The sequence below is a fragment of the Molothrus aeneus genome, chromosome 3, assembly GCF_037042795.1.
Source record: "Molothrus aeneus isolate 106 chromosome 3, BPBGC_Maene_1.0, whole genome shotgun sequence".
NCBI classification, from domain to species: Eukaryota; Metazoa; Chordata; class Aves; order Passeriformes; family Icteridae; genus Molothrus; species Molothrus aeneus.
In genome coordinates, this window is record NC_089648.1 from 55,240,270 (window position 1) to 55,259,123 (window position 18,854).

Sequence of the window (18,854 nt, forward strand, 5' to 3'; positions counted from 1 at the left end):
TATTCTTCTCTCACACCTTAAAAATAATGGAAGATACTGATTGTCCACTGACTGACTCATGCTGCTTCCAAAATTAAACAACATACTTTTGGACCCTCTATCCATTGTAATGCAAAAATGCAGATACAATTAATCTTCTCAGTCTTACCAGAGTGAGTGACATTAGCCTATTGACACAAGTGCTTCTGGCAACCTTTATGTATTAACCACAATTATGAGATGTCTGATTTTTAATTTACCTTTCTCTAATTAAATGCAATAGGTATCACTCTATCTGATTAAGGGCTGCTATTAAAATGGAAGTCATGTAAGATGGTGAAATGAGTAAAACAAATACAAACTGTAGAAGCAATTTCTGCAACTTACAGAAAGAACAACAAAGCTACAACATTGGTACAATCTACAAACAAAGGTACACTAACCTGCATTCTCATTGCTACTGCAAGAGAACCAACAGTCTTTTCAGCAGCAGGGTTGTTCTGCTGACCATAGCTGTGTTTCTCTGAAAAATATAAGTATTGCAGTTATAAATCACAAATCTTCTGTGAGTGGGAGCATGTGTATTTGAAAGTTACATCCAAATAAAAATTTTCAGAAGGTTGACTTGAAATTTAACAATATTACTGACAAAATTATAAGTGGCTTCTCTAATACTTCAAATGAAACCACCCAGAAGAATGAATAGACTATAAAAATCAGAGAGTAACTGTATGCTCTGAAACATATTACACAAACCCACACAAATAAAATCCACACAGCTGTATTTGAAAAGCTACATATGTTCTTAAACAGAACACCTAAATGAGCATGGTAAAGACTGTCTTCTCTTCGACACACACATTACAGTGAGCGAGAGCAATGAAATGATCACAAATACCATACAGGATCATTATAACTTGGAAACAGTAGATGAAAATTTGTCCTGAATAGCAACAGTTATCTTCATCAGAATGATATTAAAAGAAGGTATTCTGGAGAGTCTACACAAGTCAGAGTGACTTCAACTTCAGAGACAGTTATAATTGTTTCTAGTGGCAATATATCAAATGATAATCATACATTAGCTACCCCAACTAAACATTTTGCTGTTTTGTCATTTTGCTGTAATCCTTCTTCTGGCTTGTTCTTCTGTTGTTGCTCATTGACTTTTATCTAGACACAATTTCTCCAAAATTCACATCCTAGTCTCTGTGGGCATATCAAGGCTGTAGCCACATTCTGAAGGGCGTAGATATAATTGTAATAAAAAATAACAACTGTACGCTGACAGCTTTAACCTTTCTGCCACGGGGGAACTGAAGTGCAAGCCCTGACCTGGTCAAGCTCTTGCTCTGTTCACCCCTTCTGTACTGGTCATAAAAGGCTCACGTTTCCTTGCACAATCACCCCTCCCAACAAGGTTCCCAGAGCAGCAGGGCACAGAACCCTCAGACTGGAGATAGGGTGGCAGCTACAGCCCACTCTCCCACATCCACTGCTGAGAGAGCAGGAGACCCTCTCTGCAGAGCCCTCAGCCTCACTCCATGTGTTTCCTGACCCTTTCTCAAACTTTCCTGCCAGCAGGCATCCACACATCAGTGACACAGCTAATCAAGCTGAAGGCAACAGTCCTCATATTAAACTCTAATTAAGAAAGTGTCTGAAAAGTCCTTCTTCTTGCATTAACACTTGCAATTAAAACAAACAAACAAACAAACAAACAAACAAACAAACAAACAAACAAAACCCCAACAATTTCTTCTGGAGATGCTCAGCTTTAGATTTAGACAGAGGAGTTTTACTGGAATAGTCTATTACAGTCATAAGCTGACTCTTGTTGCTTTGAGACCAGGATGGGAGAGCTGCCAAACAGACAAATGAAGTAGGAAGAATGAAGTTTAAAATCCCCTTTCAGACAGCTGTGCTTTACAGAAACATTTTGACTTTTTATGTTATTTGGCTTAATACGACTATTTTTATCAGGGCAGAGCTAGCATGTGTGTAAATACATATAAACTATTTCTCTCAGACTGCCTATGCTACACAGTCACCCCCACAACTGACTAACCAGGCTTTTACAGGGGTGAAGGTGAAGCTAGAGGTGAAAGTCATGCACGCATGGAGTTAGTAAGACAATCACAGGATTGCAACAGCTCTCCTACGATAAATTTTCCAGATGGAAGCTGCAATAGCACTCTCTGCTTCAGACTATGGTCAGATCAGCTGAAATTCAGATATTGTGCTCCCTCCTCTGACTCATACCCTATTCTACAGATCAGTGAGAGCTGCTGTTAGGTGCTACCTGTCTGCTCAGGCAGCTTAGAATAGAGAAGAGGTGGGGAAATGATTGAATTTACCACTAACATACTAAAACCATGTGGGCTTCAGCTTTCAAGTGACCCCAAAGGAGTTGGACATCAAATCTCAAATAATTCTGGCATCCTTAAGTTTTGTTCAAAGTTATTTTCATTTCCATAAATTTACATATAAAGTATATTCCTGCTAGACTCTACCAGCACTCACCTGATTTCAAGATTGTCAGTGCAACAGAAGCAGATGTTACTAGAAAATTGCAGAATGTTTTAAAATTGTGATAATTTAAAAATCTTTGATTAAAAAAAGCCCTTGAAAAATAACTGTCACTTTGGAGTGAGCACTTTTATCTCGACTCTCCTGATTTACAACATTACATTTCCCCAGTTCAGCTACATCCTTGCAAATTCTGAGTGCTTTTAAAACATGTGTGTTAGACAACACGTACACCCACACAAGTTGGAAATCTAGCCACCGTCTAGCAAGAACAAATGTTACTTCATGGCCATTATTGCTTTCAGGCTTCATTTAGCTCCTGAGACCCCACAGATGTTAAATCGGACATTTCTAAAGCAAGAAAAAATCCAGAACAATTTCCAAGCACCTCAGCCAGATTCTATGGAAGTCAAGAGACAGTTATAAGACTCAGTTGTTTCTCCAAGGTCACAACTACTCCACAATGGGCTTTCCACAAACATCTCGCATCTAAACTAAGTGCATTCTTCCTGTCAGACACCTGTGTTTCATGTTCCTCTCTAGGAAGCCTCGAGACCAACATTTTTATAGCTGGTGAAATGCATTTCTGCTGTAATTTTGGAGTTTCTCCCAAGTTCTGACAACCTCAAAAGCATTACCAAAAGACAGACAGACATTTGGTAGATGAGTTCTAGCTAAATTATCTTGATAAAAATCTCATGCTGCCTTTCCAAAAAAATGCAGTACTCAATAGAGCACTTTGCTACAATTTGAAAAATGCAAAAAAATGTATATGCTTATGCAAATCTTACATTTCCTGCATTAGAAATGAATGTTACTGTGGTGTATAATGCCATTTTTCTAACACTCTTTCAGAGAAGGGAAACACTAGTATTATCTACAGTTCTTTAGAGCAACTAAGGCATGAAGACATTTAAGTCTTAAGACGTAGCATGCAGTTATACTGCATAACTTTCAGGCCTGTGAAGGCTCAGACTCGCTTCTCAATGCAGAGAATTAGGTGTCTGAAAGTGGGACTTGCACCAGGCAGCACACAGTGCTGGGAGAGTCCAGTCACTCCTGGAATCCACTCCAGCTGCACAGACTGGCTTATCTCCCCCTGTCAGAACTGCCCCAAGTCTGTCACATGAGAGGTTTCTACCTTCAAGATTAAAATGAGGAGGGGAGATTCCTTTTGATTTATTTATTCATAGGTATGACTGCTGTACCACCACTCCCTCTCTTCTCTATTCCTTTCCCTTTCTCCCCCATTCCTCCTTCATGTAAGGCTGTGTCATACTAGTAGGCTGGGTACCTGCTCAAGAGATCTGTGTGCCAAGCCCTGCCCTACAGATACTTAACAATTATATCCAAAAATCCCTAGGGGAAACAAATGGGCATTAGAGATGTAAGGAGCCTCTTTGTCACTAGTCCAGGAAAAATATAACATGTACTCTTTTTGGATAACTTGTGCAGCATCAGGAAGGGAAGAGGCTTAGTACCCACCCTTGCGATCCTCAGCAGGATCAGAGATCTGCTTTGGGAGGCAGACAGTGAATGTCCAAATGCCTTCAGACAATCAAGTGAATAATAATCCAGATCTCCACACCTGCAGTGTCTGTTCAAGTCAAGAGTATATCATGAAAGACAAGGAAAGAAATCTATTGCTAAGGCCATGCTTTGCATGGGAACAGCAGCTGTTCTTTTATGAGCCTGATCTTGCATTAGCTCTGCATGGAGTATCTGCTTCATTTGCCCTTAGGGAATATCCCTAGTTTAAAATCCATGCAATTAGGTTTTCTCAGCTTTATGCCCATTTCCACAGTTTTGGTCAATAGATGTCAATCTACTGCACTTGTGATAAGATTTTAAAAAACCCCAGATTAATCAGTCATGCTACCCATGTACTTCCTCATTTTCCTATTAATTTGCAGCATAATCTCATTGGGATGCTGAGCAGTCAAATTCATATACACACCAAAAATCTAGAAAATATCTAGAGATCTTCACAGAATTTTAGAAATTTTACAGGAGATGTAAAATTACATGTTTATTATTATTACTACACATTATTCTAGCAGCAGAGTAACTTCTGGGAAGATTTCTTAATTTTATTCCCAAGAAAATTCTGTAACATTTTTTCAACTGAGAAATTATTGAACACATACGCCCTCCACAACAAGTTAGGGGAAAAGAAAGGAGATGAATCCAAACCCTTTTTTGTTGGAAAAATGACTGCAGGAGACGTTCTGCCTCTTCTTAACTACACATGATTTCTGTACTCCCTCCTGCACCACTCTCTGCAGTTCCACAGCACTTTGCAGTTGATGTTTCTTCCCTTCTTCTCCTTTTCCCATATTCCAGGTGAGTCCACAGAAGTCATAGGATAAGACACTATACAAAACAGCACTATGTAATAGCTCATCTGAGGACCCAGATGTCTTCCCTCTGGACTCTCTGGATCCATTGGGTCATCACTTATCTAACCATCTTGGTATGAAGAATCTGTTCCAACCTTTCTTCTCCCACCTAACATCTTTTCCCTATTTATACACCAGAGAAAGGTGTACACCTGCCCTGTGCCCACTCCTTTAGAGGCCCTCCCAGGGATGCAGCTTTTAACCACGCTGCATTGTCACCAAGATGCCACACACATCTCAAAGGCTCACTGTACACCTCTTGCAAGAACTGTTACCTTTTGTCACCTCTTACCTGGCAGAGGATCGTGAGCACAGTTGATGATGGTGGCCCCAGGCTTTATGCAGCTCACAGGAACATCGTGGGGTTTCATGCTGCCGAACACCACCGCGTCTGCGTGACGGAGCTGGGCACAGCCCAAAGCACCCCCAGAAACAAAACAAGCACTTGATCTTAGAAACACACACTTGGATATGCATCTTAAAAATATTCAGACTTACACAGCAATAGCCTTTTGAGCAAAGCTTTTACAGACAACAAGAGCAAAAACTGATCCAAACTATCCAAACTGATAGCTTGATTCTTACCTGCGACAAAACTTAATAACATTCAAAATTAAGTCAGGTAAACAAAATGTGAGATCAGGTGAATGAGGTCAAAGTATCAATATTTAATGGGAATTATATCCTTCCAAATAAAAAGTTCTACAATTATTCCAAAGTCCAAAATAACTTGGAGTAACTTAAGAAGGGTAGAAAGACAGTAAATAGTCATTTATAAAGAGTACAGTCAGATTGTCTGACAGTAGAAAACCAGGCCAGCTGACAGGAATGCAGGATGACACCTTCTGCAAAGATCAGTGCCTTTGAATACCAATTAAAGCACTTCTTTCTTTCTCAGCTCATGTCTGCTAATCACTGCCCCTGATTTAGCTCAACCCAGCAGATGCTGGAGTAAAAACGGTTACCACAAAAATTCTTATAATCAAAGACCCAAGTGCCTTTCTTTCCTCACTTCCTCTGAAACAGGGTCCTTTCCCAGTTATTAGAATCACCATGAGGTAATGGACAGCACTAGAGGCAGATGTATTAAGATACACTAAAAAAGTAAAACACAGACATAGCATTGCATCAAGCCTGACTGCAAAAATGATTTCAGAAATACAGCAGCTTTGGTAATATTTTGGATAAATGCAAATTAATTCCAAGTGTCACAAACTCAGTGAGCCACTCTGTGAATTGATTTGTGACTGACAAGAGTTCCAGCTTCTTTTTTGGCCAAAAGTGCTCTGACACAACCCTGCCCAACACTCTTGCCAAGAAAGAACAGCTACAAATCTTGTCAGGATAGCAAGGTTTTTGGCACAGCTGAGCATCCAGGAGGGGAGAAGAACTTAACTGCTGCGGAAAAGGCAGAAAACTAAAAAAACTCCATCTTCCCCTCAGAGGACCCAAGGATGGCCTAACCCTCCTTAGAGATCCCCATGTGGAAACAAAGCCAGCAGTGTGGGAGAAGATTTACTTGCTTGACAAATGACTAATGCAATGAGCTGATTCAGGCTTCAGTCACATGTCCAGCAACACTCCTGTGATTGCCTGTGCACAGCCATTTAGCCTTATTCAAACTGGTCACACTCCTGAGTCTGGTGCAAATATCAGCTTACATGCCACTCCCAGAGGGGCACATAAGTCATAATGCTTGCCCAGTGTCAGGTCAAATGATACTGGGAAATCTGCAAGGAAATCTGGATAAAAAGATGCTTCAGTGTCTCATGTACCAAGAATACCACGCTGAAGGCACACTTTGCCCTGCAAAAGAAGGAAATCTCTGCTGTAACAATCAACATCAACACGGAGAAAAACAGTGATTTTTCTCAGTTACATGATCACAGCCTTTTCTTTGCAAGGAAAAAAATAATTCATATTCTAGCAGTTATAAATCATATACTATAAGTCAAGATGCCTTTCCATGCAAAGCCTCTGGGACAAGGACTAAGAGCTTTGCACAGTGCTTAGCATCATGGGTTGATGAACAAGTTGAGAGCTGTATGCAACAAGTAATAATTCTGATGAATGTTCAGCCAACATACTTATGACAGAATTGATTCAATGTAACTGTAATGTCAGAAAACAACTGATGGAACCAAATATTCATCTCTATGACTACCGACCCTAATGTTGAAAAATGTTCTTAACAGCTGAACACAATTATTTTTGTAGCCAACATTAACAGTGGTTCGGATAGCTAACATCACACATACCCATAAATTTTAGAGAAAACCAGCTGGACCTTTCATCTCATTTCCCTGCCCCACCTCCTCCATGAAAAAAGTTGTATCACATGGCAGCAAAGAGTTGTAACACAGGTTCAAGACACAGATTTCTCAGAGCCTTCCCCACTGTGATTTCCTTTCCCTTATTTCACAAAGAAAACAATATTTTATGTGCAACTATTGAAAAAAGTTCCTGCAGAGTCAATAAAATATATATATCACAAACATTTTAGAGATTTTTTCCCCTGTGAGTATTTTTTAAATGCATATCCAGAAACTGGGAGAGCAAGTCCATTGAAAGCAAAATACTTGCGTACAGAATTTTGGGTATCCTTGGAAGAGATTTATGTGATCTCCATCAGGGAATTTTAGTTTCACTTGCAAGAAGTTGTACCCATGCCTCCTTTGCTTTTAGATTTTTCTCTCTTGCCATAACCTACCCTTTTGACTGCCTGTTTAATCACTAAAGCAAGAAGCAAGCCTTGGCACACGTGTTCAGGGTCAACTCCTACATCAGAAACCGATCATGGACATGAGAGATGGAAAAGTCCTATGAAATAATCACAATTAGCCTCCCTTGGCAAATGCACCAGAGTCCCTGCACAGAGGACACAGAGGACACATCTGACAGGAACCAGATGTTATAGGCAGCCATAGCAGAAGGTCAAGGAGATACCCATGAGGGAGAACATGTGGCTGCCTGCCTCACGCTTCCTGGACAGCCAGGCTCCATCCCATCAGGCTGGCCAGAGGAAGGAATGACAAGCAGCAGGCCAAACCCTCCCTAATGCACTAGGCAACTGGCTGGAGACAAAGTAAGCCAAGAGTCCAGTAGTATCCTGCCTTCTCACCGGTAAATATTTTTTCAGTTGGGAAGAGCTGTGCCAATAAATAATCTGCAACCTTACCTCATAACAAAATATGATCCCCTCCACCAAGATTTAAGTTGAAGCAGATTAAGAGGCACCACCCATTCCCAAGACAGAACACCAAATGTTAAAACAACAATACAGACTTTCCAGCCAAGTATTAAATGATAATGGCACAAAGTAGCTGTATATTACAGATCACTGAAACTCCATTTTGCTGTGAAGACTGCATAAAATTTTCATTTACCCATAGTTAAAATGGACTGCTACAAAAGCCATTTTTAAATGCATGATCAAACAAAATAAAAATTAAAATTACAAATTGAAATTTGTAGATCCTCAGAGTCCTGGGTATGAAGCTAGGCCATATAAAATTGAAGAGATACAACAAGGAATAGGAATTTGATTAAAAGTTTTTTCACAACTCTCTTTATGAAAGAAGTCTCTTTGCACATCAGTTTACAGATCAGGTTCCACTTTAACCACAGCAATTCTAATTTCTTTCTGAAATCTTGAAATTTTTTTCAGTCAGTGACTAGTTTCAGGTACTTTTTCCACAAAGGCATGTACCAATTATACAGTTGCTTCCAGCTTTCCCTGCCACATCACCCTGGATGCACTTGCCCTACACAGTGCATGTGAAAATCAAGCCCACACCTTTGCTGTGGGCTCAAGCCTGCCACTATGACCCACACTTTAGCAACTGCTCCTCTAGCTTGCAGACAGGAGATACACTTCAAAATTGGAAGGAACAGAGATGATGTGCATAAGATGTTGAAGTGGAAATACTTTGTCTACATCATCATCATTAGAAACACTCATGGAGCTTCCCTCTCCTCACCTCTTCCAGGATCCATGTGCCTGGTCTCCTGTTCCTTCATGCTTACAATACAAAAAGTGTTTTTCTGCCCATAACAAGAGTATTAGCAAGAAAGCAAAACTAGGAGAGCAAATAGCTAAGAGATGTCTAAGAGTTTGAAGCTCAAGTGTTGGCTCTAAGGAAAAGCACACTGTGGCCAAAAGAAGCTCTTTTTCAACCTGAAAAGGAAACTCCCATTCAGCACTCCAGCTGAACCACTCTCATACTTCTTAACCTCGCTTTTGCAAACAACTTTTCTATTCCTAATTATACCTAGACAGACCAATGCTCACTTCTTTTACAATAAAATTGTAAATGATAGCAGCTCTCTTAAAATAGGCGTGATGTGGTTCACACATGGGCAACATTAAAGATGATGTGCTGAAATAATGACTGACTGAATTTAGATGACTGAAACAAAATTCTATTTTCTTACAGGTTCTAAGTATCACCTATATTTTGGCAAGAAAATAATCAATTTTTTTCAATATGAATCTACTTGACAACCTCCTTTCAAACTAGAAAGCATAATTCTGACATAAAAAAGGATTCAAGACATCAGCTCCTATTCTTCACATGTAATACAGAACTGACTTTTGGGGAGTCCCATTTTAAAATTACAGGGGACATGTCCCTAAAAGTATGTCACTAGGTCATACTTCAGGCACAATGCAGTGAATGTGCTTTGAAGAGCTATCTACACAAAGCTTAACATAATGATAACATCTTAAGTATTTTCTCTAAGATGCTTCTGTCTTTATCTCTCACTTTATAACTTCTTTTACATTGAACCGATCCATACAAACAGAACAATGTTTCTTCATGACAACTTTGCACGGATGTGCCAGAACCTTGTAAAATGCTTTCATGCATTTGTGAACTATTAGAAAACCCAGGAAGCTCAACAGTTCTGAAGGACATGGCTCAGCTGTGCCATGAGAACTGAAGGCAAGCAAACCCAAAATAGTACAAAAAGAAATATTAATAATCTGCTCAACTTAAAAAAAACATGAAGTGGGGAGGGAAAAGAACATTGAGACCGTGTCCATTATTTCAGACCAAAGCAATGAAATGAAAATGTACCATTATTTATTTTATTCCTTTTTCCTGCCATAATACAGAATAGACTTGCTTTAAAGGAGCACATTAAGTCAGATGGTAGATGGCATTATGCTGTTTGTTAGGAGAGCTACCCCTATATTTTCAAACTTTTCCTAAGGTGGATTAAAACACAGTTCCTCTTGATAATTTTCAAAATATTTTTGCAAAAGTGCACAAATGAAAAAAGCAATAATAAGTCCATAGCAATACAAAACCTCATCCAAAAACCCTACAAACTTAGTGCTGTGTAACTCATTTAAATTAAAAGAATTTCCAAAGGAAACACTTGTTGTTATGCTGTCCTTTTTAAAAAGAAGAACAAATCAGCAGAGCTAGTCTAAGGTAATGCAGTAACCACTTAAGAAATGCATTATATGGTTAAGGTCAGGGTTAGTGCTTCAATGCAAATAGGCCTGGCCAATGGATTACAGCAAATAACATTCCCCTACCCTTAAGATAAAATTGTCCTTTCCTGTTATATATTGCAAAACAAATGCATCTCAGTGAAAAAATCATACTCTTCATAAGTTTATCCCTCACTTCCTAAGTGAAGTTATTTTGCTACCATAGGTTATACTTCCAAACAACAGCACACAAACTGCCACTGTAGAAGTGGCAGTTCAGAGAAAGGAAAAGTTGGTGTATTGTGTAGGAAAACAAAACATGAATTCTTGATTCTTTCAAGTCTTTGAAAAACTTAAACATCATCTAACACATTTTCTTACTTGAAATTCAAATAACAAAAAAAAAAATCAAGAGAAGAAACCTGGTGAACATTAAACCTGTTTTTCAAAATCAGCATTTTAAACAAGCAGAAGAATATAATTTCTACAATCATGTTATCTAACTACATTGTCATTCAAATACAGGTTGCCACAGTACTTCATTGTTTGGTTAGAAACTTGTGCTCAGTTTCTGACTCTCCAGCTTCTGGGAATATGAAACAGGATAGTTTTCCCTGCATGCATTAGATTTTGTCAAAGAACTAGAGTTAACAATCAGAGTGACATCCAGACAGGTTCAGCACAGCTCTGGGATTACTGGTGACATGCTGCTCCAGGCTCACAGGTGAGGAAGAGGAAGGTAGGTTTCCCCTGGACTCTGCTGATTAGTCCCACAGGCAACGTAGAAACTCTTTTACTGCCAAAAGTTAAAATGAACCTGGGAAGACTTAAGTGCACAAAGCCTCAAACTCAGGCTTCCCATTCTGTTTCCCATCAGTGGCCTGCTCCAAGAGGTAAGCTATGGGGAATGCCAAAAAGCAAAGCATGATTATGGGAAAGCATCTGGATGGAAGGAAACAGAATTCTCTCCAGCTATTGACAGCACTGCACAAGCAGCTCCGGGCCCAATCCAGATTTTTTGCTGTGAACCAGTGGAAACACCTCTGGCCACCCTGTCACCCACCCCATCCAGCCCAGAGCAGTCCTCTAGCACAGCCCCAAGCAATGAGAAATAGCTGAGGAATGAGACATGGCAAGGATCAAGTTCACAGCACTCCATCTCCCAGAGCACCATATGTTTCCTAAGTGCTGTCAGTCACTTAAAAGCCTAGAGCTGAGACAAGCCTGACAAAAACATCCACAGCTGTGAAAACACGGGTGTGCCAGAGAACTTTCTATCGCAGCTGCTCGGATTTGTTTCCTCCTCCTGTCTGCGCCTCCAAGGCCCGGAGGTCGGACACCATCGATTTGCCTTGGCTGCCACCCTGTGGCTCGGGCTGTCCAACACAAGAGCTGTCCCCAGCATCGAGCCTGCGCCCTGCTGCACATGCCCCCACGACAATGCCACCCCAGCTGGAGCATTCTCTGAAATCTGGGACTAAGGAACAGACTGTTAAGTTCCACAGGAAGTCATACCAACTTCTAAGGTGTGTCTAAAAGCTCCACAAAAAGCAGCCAGGGAGATCGTGCAAATCCTTTGGTTTAAGGCTCCCGAATTTCTTTGAATTCTTTTACAGTTCTCTTCAAAGGTAAAGATTGGGAATTTCAAAGATAAAGATTGGGAATTTCTTTGTCCCAAGAGCAGCAACACTTGCAAACCTTTAGGACACAAATCCAGTGGAAGTAATTTCATGCAGATGACAGTATCACAGGACAAGAAAAACAGAGGGCATTTCTCTTGGACAGCGAGAAAGCAAAAGGGAGAGTTAAAACATTTGTTTGTTGGATTCCCTTGGTGTAAAATAATGAAGTTAGAGCAGCTGCTGTTACATGTAATATTCTGGTAGAGGTCAGTATTTGCACTATTTCTGAGCAAGTAAGAAGGAGAAAAGACCCTAACCCACATCGGCTACCAGCAACCCCAGTGCCACCTGTGACTGCAGCGAGGAGTCTCCCTCTTGGGAAGGGCAGCTAAGGGCAGGATTGTCAGGTGGACAGCTGCCAGGGATGGGCAGGTAGTGGGGATGCAGGATGAGGCCAGGCAGACAGAAGAGCACTCACCTCACTCTGCAGCTGTGGGGCTTCCCAGTGGCAGCTGAGCACGGCGGCTCCGCGGCGCTGCAGCACGCTCTGCAGGGCAGCTCCCTCTGCCCCGCGCGCTCCCACCAGCAGCACCTTCTTCCCACCTGTGTGACACAAGGCACATCACTCAGCCACCCCCTGCACAGGGCACCAGCATCAGCAGCTGCATGGAGCTCCCCCCAGGCTACCCAGGGCTGCAGCACTGCAGAAGGGGCTGCAAAGGGGCTCAGAACAGGACAGCGCCCTGTGCCTGCACAAGCACAGCAGCTGGGCAGCACAGCTGGCACTTCTGGAGCCCGTGCAGTGACAGCAACCACAGGTCTTAAGGAGTTTCCTGGTGACTCTCTAAATTCTAGTAGGCAAATACTGTTCTTCTGGCTTTCTGGTATTTTGCACAAATCCTTTCATTCATGTTTGTTACTAAGTACATTTAACCTCCTGTTTACAGTTCTGCTACAGAAATCCTCACTTCAACAATTATGAATCACTGTAAGAGTGACAACTTCTGACACACTGCCTTAAACCAACAGTGTCTTCAAACACAATAAACCTGCTTGTTTAAATCTGCCATTTCAGTGTCAGCACTGACACAGCACAATCCAAACCAAAGGATTTGCTCAGCAGAAATTTACAGGCAAACCTGGGCTTCTCCAACTCCTCACACTAATCAAAACAATCAAGTGAAATCCCCAAGTGATGCCTGTATTTTCTGTTTGGAAGACTCTCATGTCTTGTGTGTCTTCAGTGAAATGAAACCTGCTGACAGCAGCTAACCCCTGTCTAACACCCAAAATCTGTAGGCCTGAGACCTGTTTCTACAAATACAGCATTCAGATGTCACTGAGCAGGAGGACTCCTCCTCACTAGCAGAAGACAAATACGTGTCAGGTGGGAAAGCAACACAAAATAAAAAACACAACAAGGTCAGATTATATTTGGCTCCCAGCCAGGATTAAAACTGAGTAAAACAGGCCAAAATTAATGTAATGATTGTGATAGAAGTGCTCACCTATATCTTCAAGAAGTTCCATCACAGCACACACTGTAGGAGGAACTAGACAGTCACAGACATCACCATGTACCAAACGTCCTAGGTTTACACTGGATAATCTGCAGTGGAAGAATATGGCAATTTAACAAATAAAAAAAGAGCTTGTGCAACATAAATCCCCAGCAATGCTTGTAACATGGCTAAGAACTAAATCCCAGGAGCAAACATCTCTCACAAAAGCAAACCCTTTGATAGTCATTTACTGCAGCTAATTTGTATCATCCCACACCTCAGTTAGACAAACACTGAGCCTCAAGAGAGGCCAGGAAAGGGATCTGAGTAAGAATGAGTAACACAATCCCAGGATACACAGGCAGCTCTTTACTTGTCACCACGTCACCCACAGCACATTGGGCACAAGCACTTCAGTGGCTGCAGTGAGACCAGACCAGTGCTGCCAGAGCCAAGCTGGCTTAGGAGGGGGCAACCCAGGTGTTCCCACACTGCACTCCATTCTCTCTCACAGAGAAGGATGCCCCAAATTTTCCATTCTCTGAAAATCTCCTGTACTCCACATAATGGAAAGGCTTTTGAAGGATTTTTAGATATTTTTCCTCACATGAAAAAAAAAAAAAAATAAGAGAGTGGGATTAAAAAAAAATGGTAATAGCCTGCAGCTAAGAGCAGGAAGGCTACAAGAGCAGCAAAATGATAACTCACAAACCTAAATTACACCAGTGGTCTCTTCTGAGAGCAGTACAACTCAACACTGATTGGAAATCTGTGCTAATGGGTCCAAACTATTATAGCTTACTCTCTCACCACAAGAGAGTGCTGTAAGGAAGTTAAAACCTCTCTGCAATTTTTCCATCAATCCTTCTTGTGAAAATTCAGTACTTTGTACCACTTGTATTACTGAAGTGCTGAAATACCTTAAGTATCGCCTGTAAATCAAGATTTCATTTTTTATTTCTTTGAAAGGAATATGCCCTAAATGTACATTATGTAAAAAATAAAAATATAATGACCAAAACTACTTCAGCAAAAGATTTCTCATTGATTCAGAGGCATCTTTTATCATTGCTCAATAGCACAGCTAGACACATTGACTGAGGAATCCATTAATGAAAAGAAGAGGAGAAAACTGATTTTACAGAGCCATCAGGCTTGTGCCTGCCAAAATTATTTCTCAGTGCTCCACTTACCCATCCACATCCTTCTCTGGTTTCACAGCATTTAATACCTTACTGCTATATAAGCTTTCTGGGAGGTCAAGAGCAAGGCCCTGCACGTTAGGATCCTCATTGAGTCTCAAGATTTCACTGACAATCTACGAAGTTAATAGAAAACATTAAAGATCAGAACAACAGATAAAAGGAGAATATGATTAGAATGAGGTAAAAACTGTAATTTTTTAAAATTACTTTATGGCCACCTTGGCTTCCCTTGCTTATTACAGTAAATTCTAAATGAAAAAGCTCTACTCAGTTTATTATCAGTGGCTGTACAAATTAAGCCACCCTGACTCTATTCTAAACATCTTGCAAAGCAAACACATATTATGTGACATTATGCTGCCAAAAGCAGTTTTGGTTTCAGCACTCCAAACCTCAGCAAAAGCCTGTCACTGTAATGGCTTCTGAAGTTGCTTTCAGACACAGGACACCTGAGTTAATACATAGCACAAAACAGGACCAGATCACATCCCAATAAAAGGACAAAAAGCTGTACCACTTGAAAGAACAATTATACAAGAAAAAACTCATTTTATTATACCAGCTTATATGGTTACCAATTGTCCTTCTCAAAACACCCCGATCCTAAGAGCTGGCAATTGCCTTGTGAAGAACTGTTATGTTGAAAAGGCACCGCAGGGAAGTTTATCAAGTTCAAGTACTGAACCACATGCAAGTTCAAGTGGTTTGTAATTGGGCATATCTCACATCTGAGACTGTCCTACCTACCCTTGATTCCTTCCTCTCTAAAATATAATGCTGATTCATGCCATTCTGCTGTGACCAGAAAGAATACAAAGGAACCAAACATGTCAAAGTTTTTTAAGGTGAGAAATATGTCATGCAAGCATGTTTTCCCATCTCATCTATAAAACCAGTGTGCAAGCATCACAAAGCTTTATAATAGAATTGGATTAACATCCAACAGTAAAGGATTATAAGTGTTTTTTTTTCCCTCAACTAATACTATGCCTTTTTAAAATGCTTTTCTTGTAAACTATTCATTGTAATTGTGAACTCTATTACCCGAACACTTGATATGCAATCAACATTAAGCTAGGGGAAATAGGCAGGAGTTAGATTAGCTGCAACTCTGAACCAAGAGAACAAACCACTTTCATGCTAAACACAGATGACACAAGTATGTCACTGGTACAGAAATGCCTCTTTAGTTTCCTGACTCCTGAGGCAAAACCAGGCATATCTCTTAAGGTCCTATGGCGCTTGACAGCAACAGGACTGGTATACACTGCACTAGAAATGATGAATGTATACGGACATGAAAATATCTGAATTTTTCTTTAAAAAAAAACCCTTTGATATGCTACAAAATGCTGAGGGCCTACAGAGCAATTAAAAACTCAAGCTGCATTTCTGCTTCCTGGAAAAGTAATTCAGTTTTCCATTTTAATTGCATCTTACTTTAATTCAGCTTCCCATCATCACAGCATTTAAATTACTTATAAGTCATGCAGGGTAAAGTAGTATAGTATTAACTTGCCCTTGTTGTACACAGGAAGTTATGGCAAAACCCAAATGTGCATGGTATTGAAATCCCTCCCACCTTCCCACACCAGGGAACACAACTGAGATGTGGATTTTAGTAGATGAAAAAAAACTGCCATAGTGAGTAAGCAAGACAGTCAGCAAACCATGATAAATTTTATTGGAAATAACTTCATTTAAATAAAAGAAATATCCCAATTTTCTCTTTAAATACACAGCAAAGCCACTTCTAAGATACAACTTCAAACTAACTGCAACTACTGCTGCAGTTCTTGAGATTACACTGCAAAGCAGTAACATTTTAAGAACAAAGTGTACCAAAAAACAAAAGAGTACACAGAAATCACAAGCCTGCAGGATTATCAAACAAGGAGGCCAGCTGATAACAGATTCATCTTCTACTACACATTCCTTCACTGGTTTAACTTTCACATTGTTTTCTATATTTAAAACATAATTGATATTAAGTGCTGCACCTTCAACAAGGTAAAGAATTCAGGCCTCTAGTTATTTGGGGGGATGTTTGTTTTTTAATACATAATTGAAACATTAAAAGATCAATAGACAAATTCAACACCCCCTTCTTCCCCCCTCCCTTCCCCATACAATCATGTAATCTTTAACTTCCCTGAATAATCTGGGCAATAATCAGGTACAGTCACAAGAGAGACTGCAGGAGACAGGATACCTGAGCTGGTAGGGGGTTAAACACCAAGCACAAACCCAAAACATTACTCTTGATTCTACCCCAGCTTGCCAGGGAACAGCAGACATGCCCATTAATTCTCTTTTTTCACTCTTGCCAGTAAGAGGATAATATTTGCTATTTAAACCAAGGCAATCCTAAGCCTAATTTGAGTTACCAGAGGTCAGTCAAAATAATAATGAATGTCAGTAATAAATAGAAGTTTATGACAAAAATGGAAAAGGAAGGCTCTTTCAAGTACTTCAGTTACCTCATCTTTGGTGCTGCCTTCAGGAAGACAGATGTGAATAACACGTAGACCAATCTGTTAAAAGAAAATACTTAAAATTATCCAAGGCAAGTAGCTCATGATTATTAACACATGTATCAGCTAAAGCTTACCTCTTTGGCAAAGTTCTTGTTTGCTTCTTGAATCAACTGGTCATTATGTGCCTTGGGGAACAAAACAGTAATTGAGTTTTAAAATAATGCATTTTAAAAATGAGTACACTAATGCACATGTCTATGCAAGAAACATCGTGACAATGTCTGTGTCTAAAGGTATTCAAACTAATAAGAAACAATTCTAAGAAAGAAGCAGAAGGCCATCCCTGTTAACCCCAGATAGTTCAAGACTGCTGACAGTGAAAAAAAGAGCATAAAAAGCACAGGCTTCATGGAGAGGCACAACTCCTGTTAGGGAAGGAGGGCTTGCCCTCTATCCCTCCCTGCACTTCCAGCATTCCTGGCACTGCACTACCAGCATCCCACTCCCCAAATGTGGTACCTGGTGCTGAGTGGCAGAACAGAAGCTGCTGCACTGAGGACACTGTGCAGAGCTCACACTGTGCCAGGGAAGAAGAGACAGGTCTAGGGACAGCCCAGCAGCTGCTCCCCTGTGACAGTAAATGTGGGACTGTGTCCCCACACTGACTGCTCAAGAAGTTTAACTGGGATGGAGCAACCGGTGGTACCACACTGCCCCCTGTCATGTCCTGCTGCTGCAGCACTGGCAGGTGAATATTTACCTTGTGTAAGTGCAGACGGTCCCTGCCATAAACCAGCTCCTATCAAAACCCACTGAGCAGCACGGGTGAGGCCAGAGCTCAGCACATGGGCTGGCAGAGTGCAAGGGCAGGACAGGAGGTGCAGGGGAGCCAGACGTGCTTTGCTGAGCTTTGCAGGGCAACAGCTTCACTGTTAAGCATGATCCTGATGCTTTATTTTACTTTTCAGCATCAAAAAAATTAAAAGCACCCCCCCCAATCATTTTTTGCTGTTGCATAGCTTCAACCAAGGTTCAACATGGATAATAATAAGCAACAGAGGTATCAATTTTGGCATTGATTCAGATTTAGTTGACTCAAGAGGAAAAGGACAGTCCTAAAATCATTCAACTGCAGGTTCAGCCTGCAACTCCTCATTCCCAGTCCTGCAGAAGAGGCGGTGCCCTGTCATGCCAGCTGCTGTTACTCACAAGTAAAGGAGGTAACTTCCCTGCCCTCCCTCTGCTCCTCTGGGCAGATGTGGCACATGGGGAGCAGCACACATCTTAAGGCTCTGCCCACATTACTGGTAGAGCAGTGCATCACAAGAACATCTGTAGACCAAAGCAAGTTTTCTTTGCACCAACAAATACACATTTTAAATGGGCTCTGCTTCAGTCTTCGCAACCAGATCAGAGGTAGGGTGACTGGAAAGCTGGAGAACAGAGCTTGGGTGAATTTTACCCAGAGGGATCTGGGCCACATGTTCCTAGAGCCACCTCATGAGGCAGACCAAGTGAGGTAAACAGGGACAAGAGGGACATCCCTTCCATTGTGCCAGCACAAAGCATACATGTGGCCATGCAGAAAACCAGATCCAGGAGACAAATGTGGTTGAAAGGAAGCCTCTTTAAACCCCTTGGGCTGGAGTAGATCCCAGTCCTAGTCCAGATCATGGTGCAACTGGATGGAAACTAACA

The 18,854-nt window shown here is 41.0% G+C and overlaps 1 protein-coding gene across 1 annotated transcript in view; it reads right to left on the minus strand.

Moving 5' to 3' along the window:
• MTHFD1L (methylenetetrahydrofolate dehydrogenase (NADP+ dependent) 1 like) overlaps window positions 1-18,854 on the minus strand; it is a 146,670-nt gene that overhangs the window by 125,297 nt on the left and 2,519 nt on the right. Inside the window, exons 3-9 of the mRNA XM_066546968.1 lie at window positions 17,291-17,341; window positions 17,160-17,213; window positions 14,668-14,792; window positions 13,481-13,581; window positions 12,451-12,575; window positions 5,200-5,311; window positions 423-502 (exon numbers count right to left, since the gene is read on the minus strand). Of these exons, the coding sequence (XP_066403065.1) occupies window positions 423-502; window positions 5,200-5,311; window positions 12,451-12,575; window positions 13,481-13,581; window positions 14,668-14,792; window positions 17,160-17,213; window positions 17,291-17,341 (648 nt within the window). The remainder of the gene's footprint in view (window positions 1-422; window positions 503-5,199; window positions 5,312-12,450; window positions 12,576-13,480; window positions 13,582-14,667; window positions 14,793-17,159; window positions 17,214-17,290; window positions 17,342-18,854) is intronic.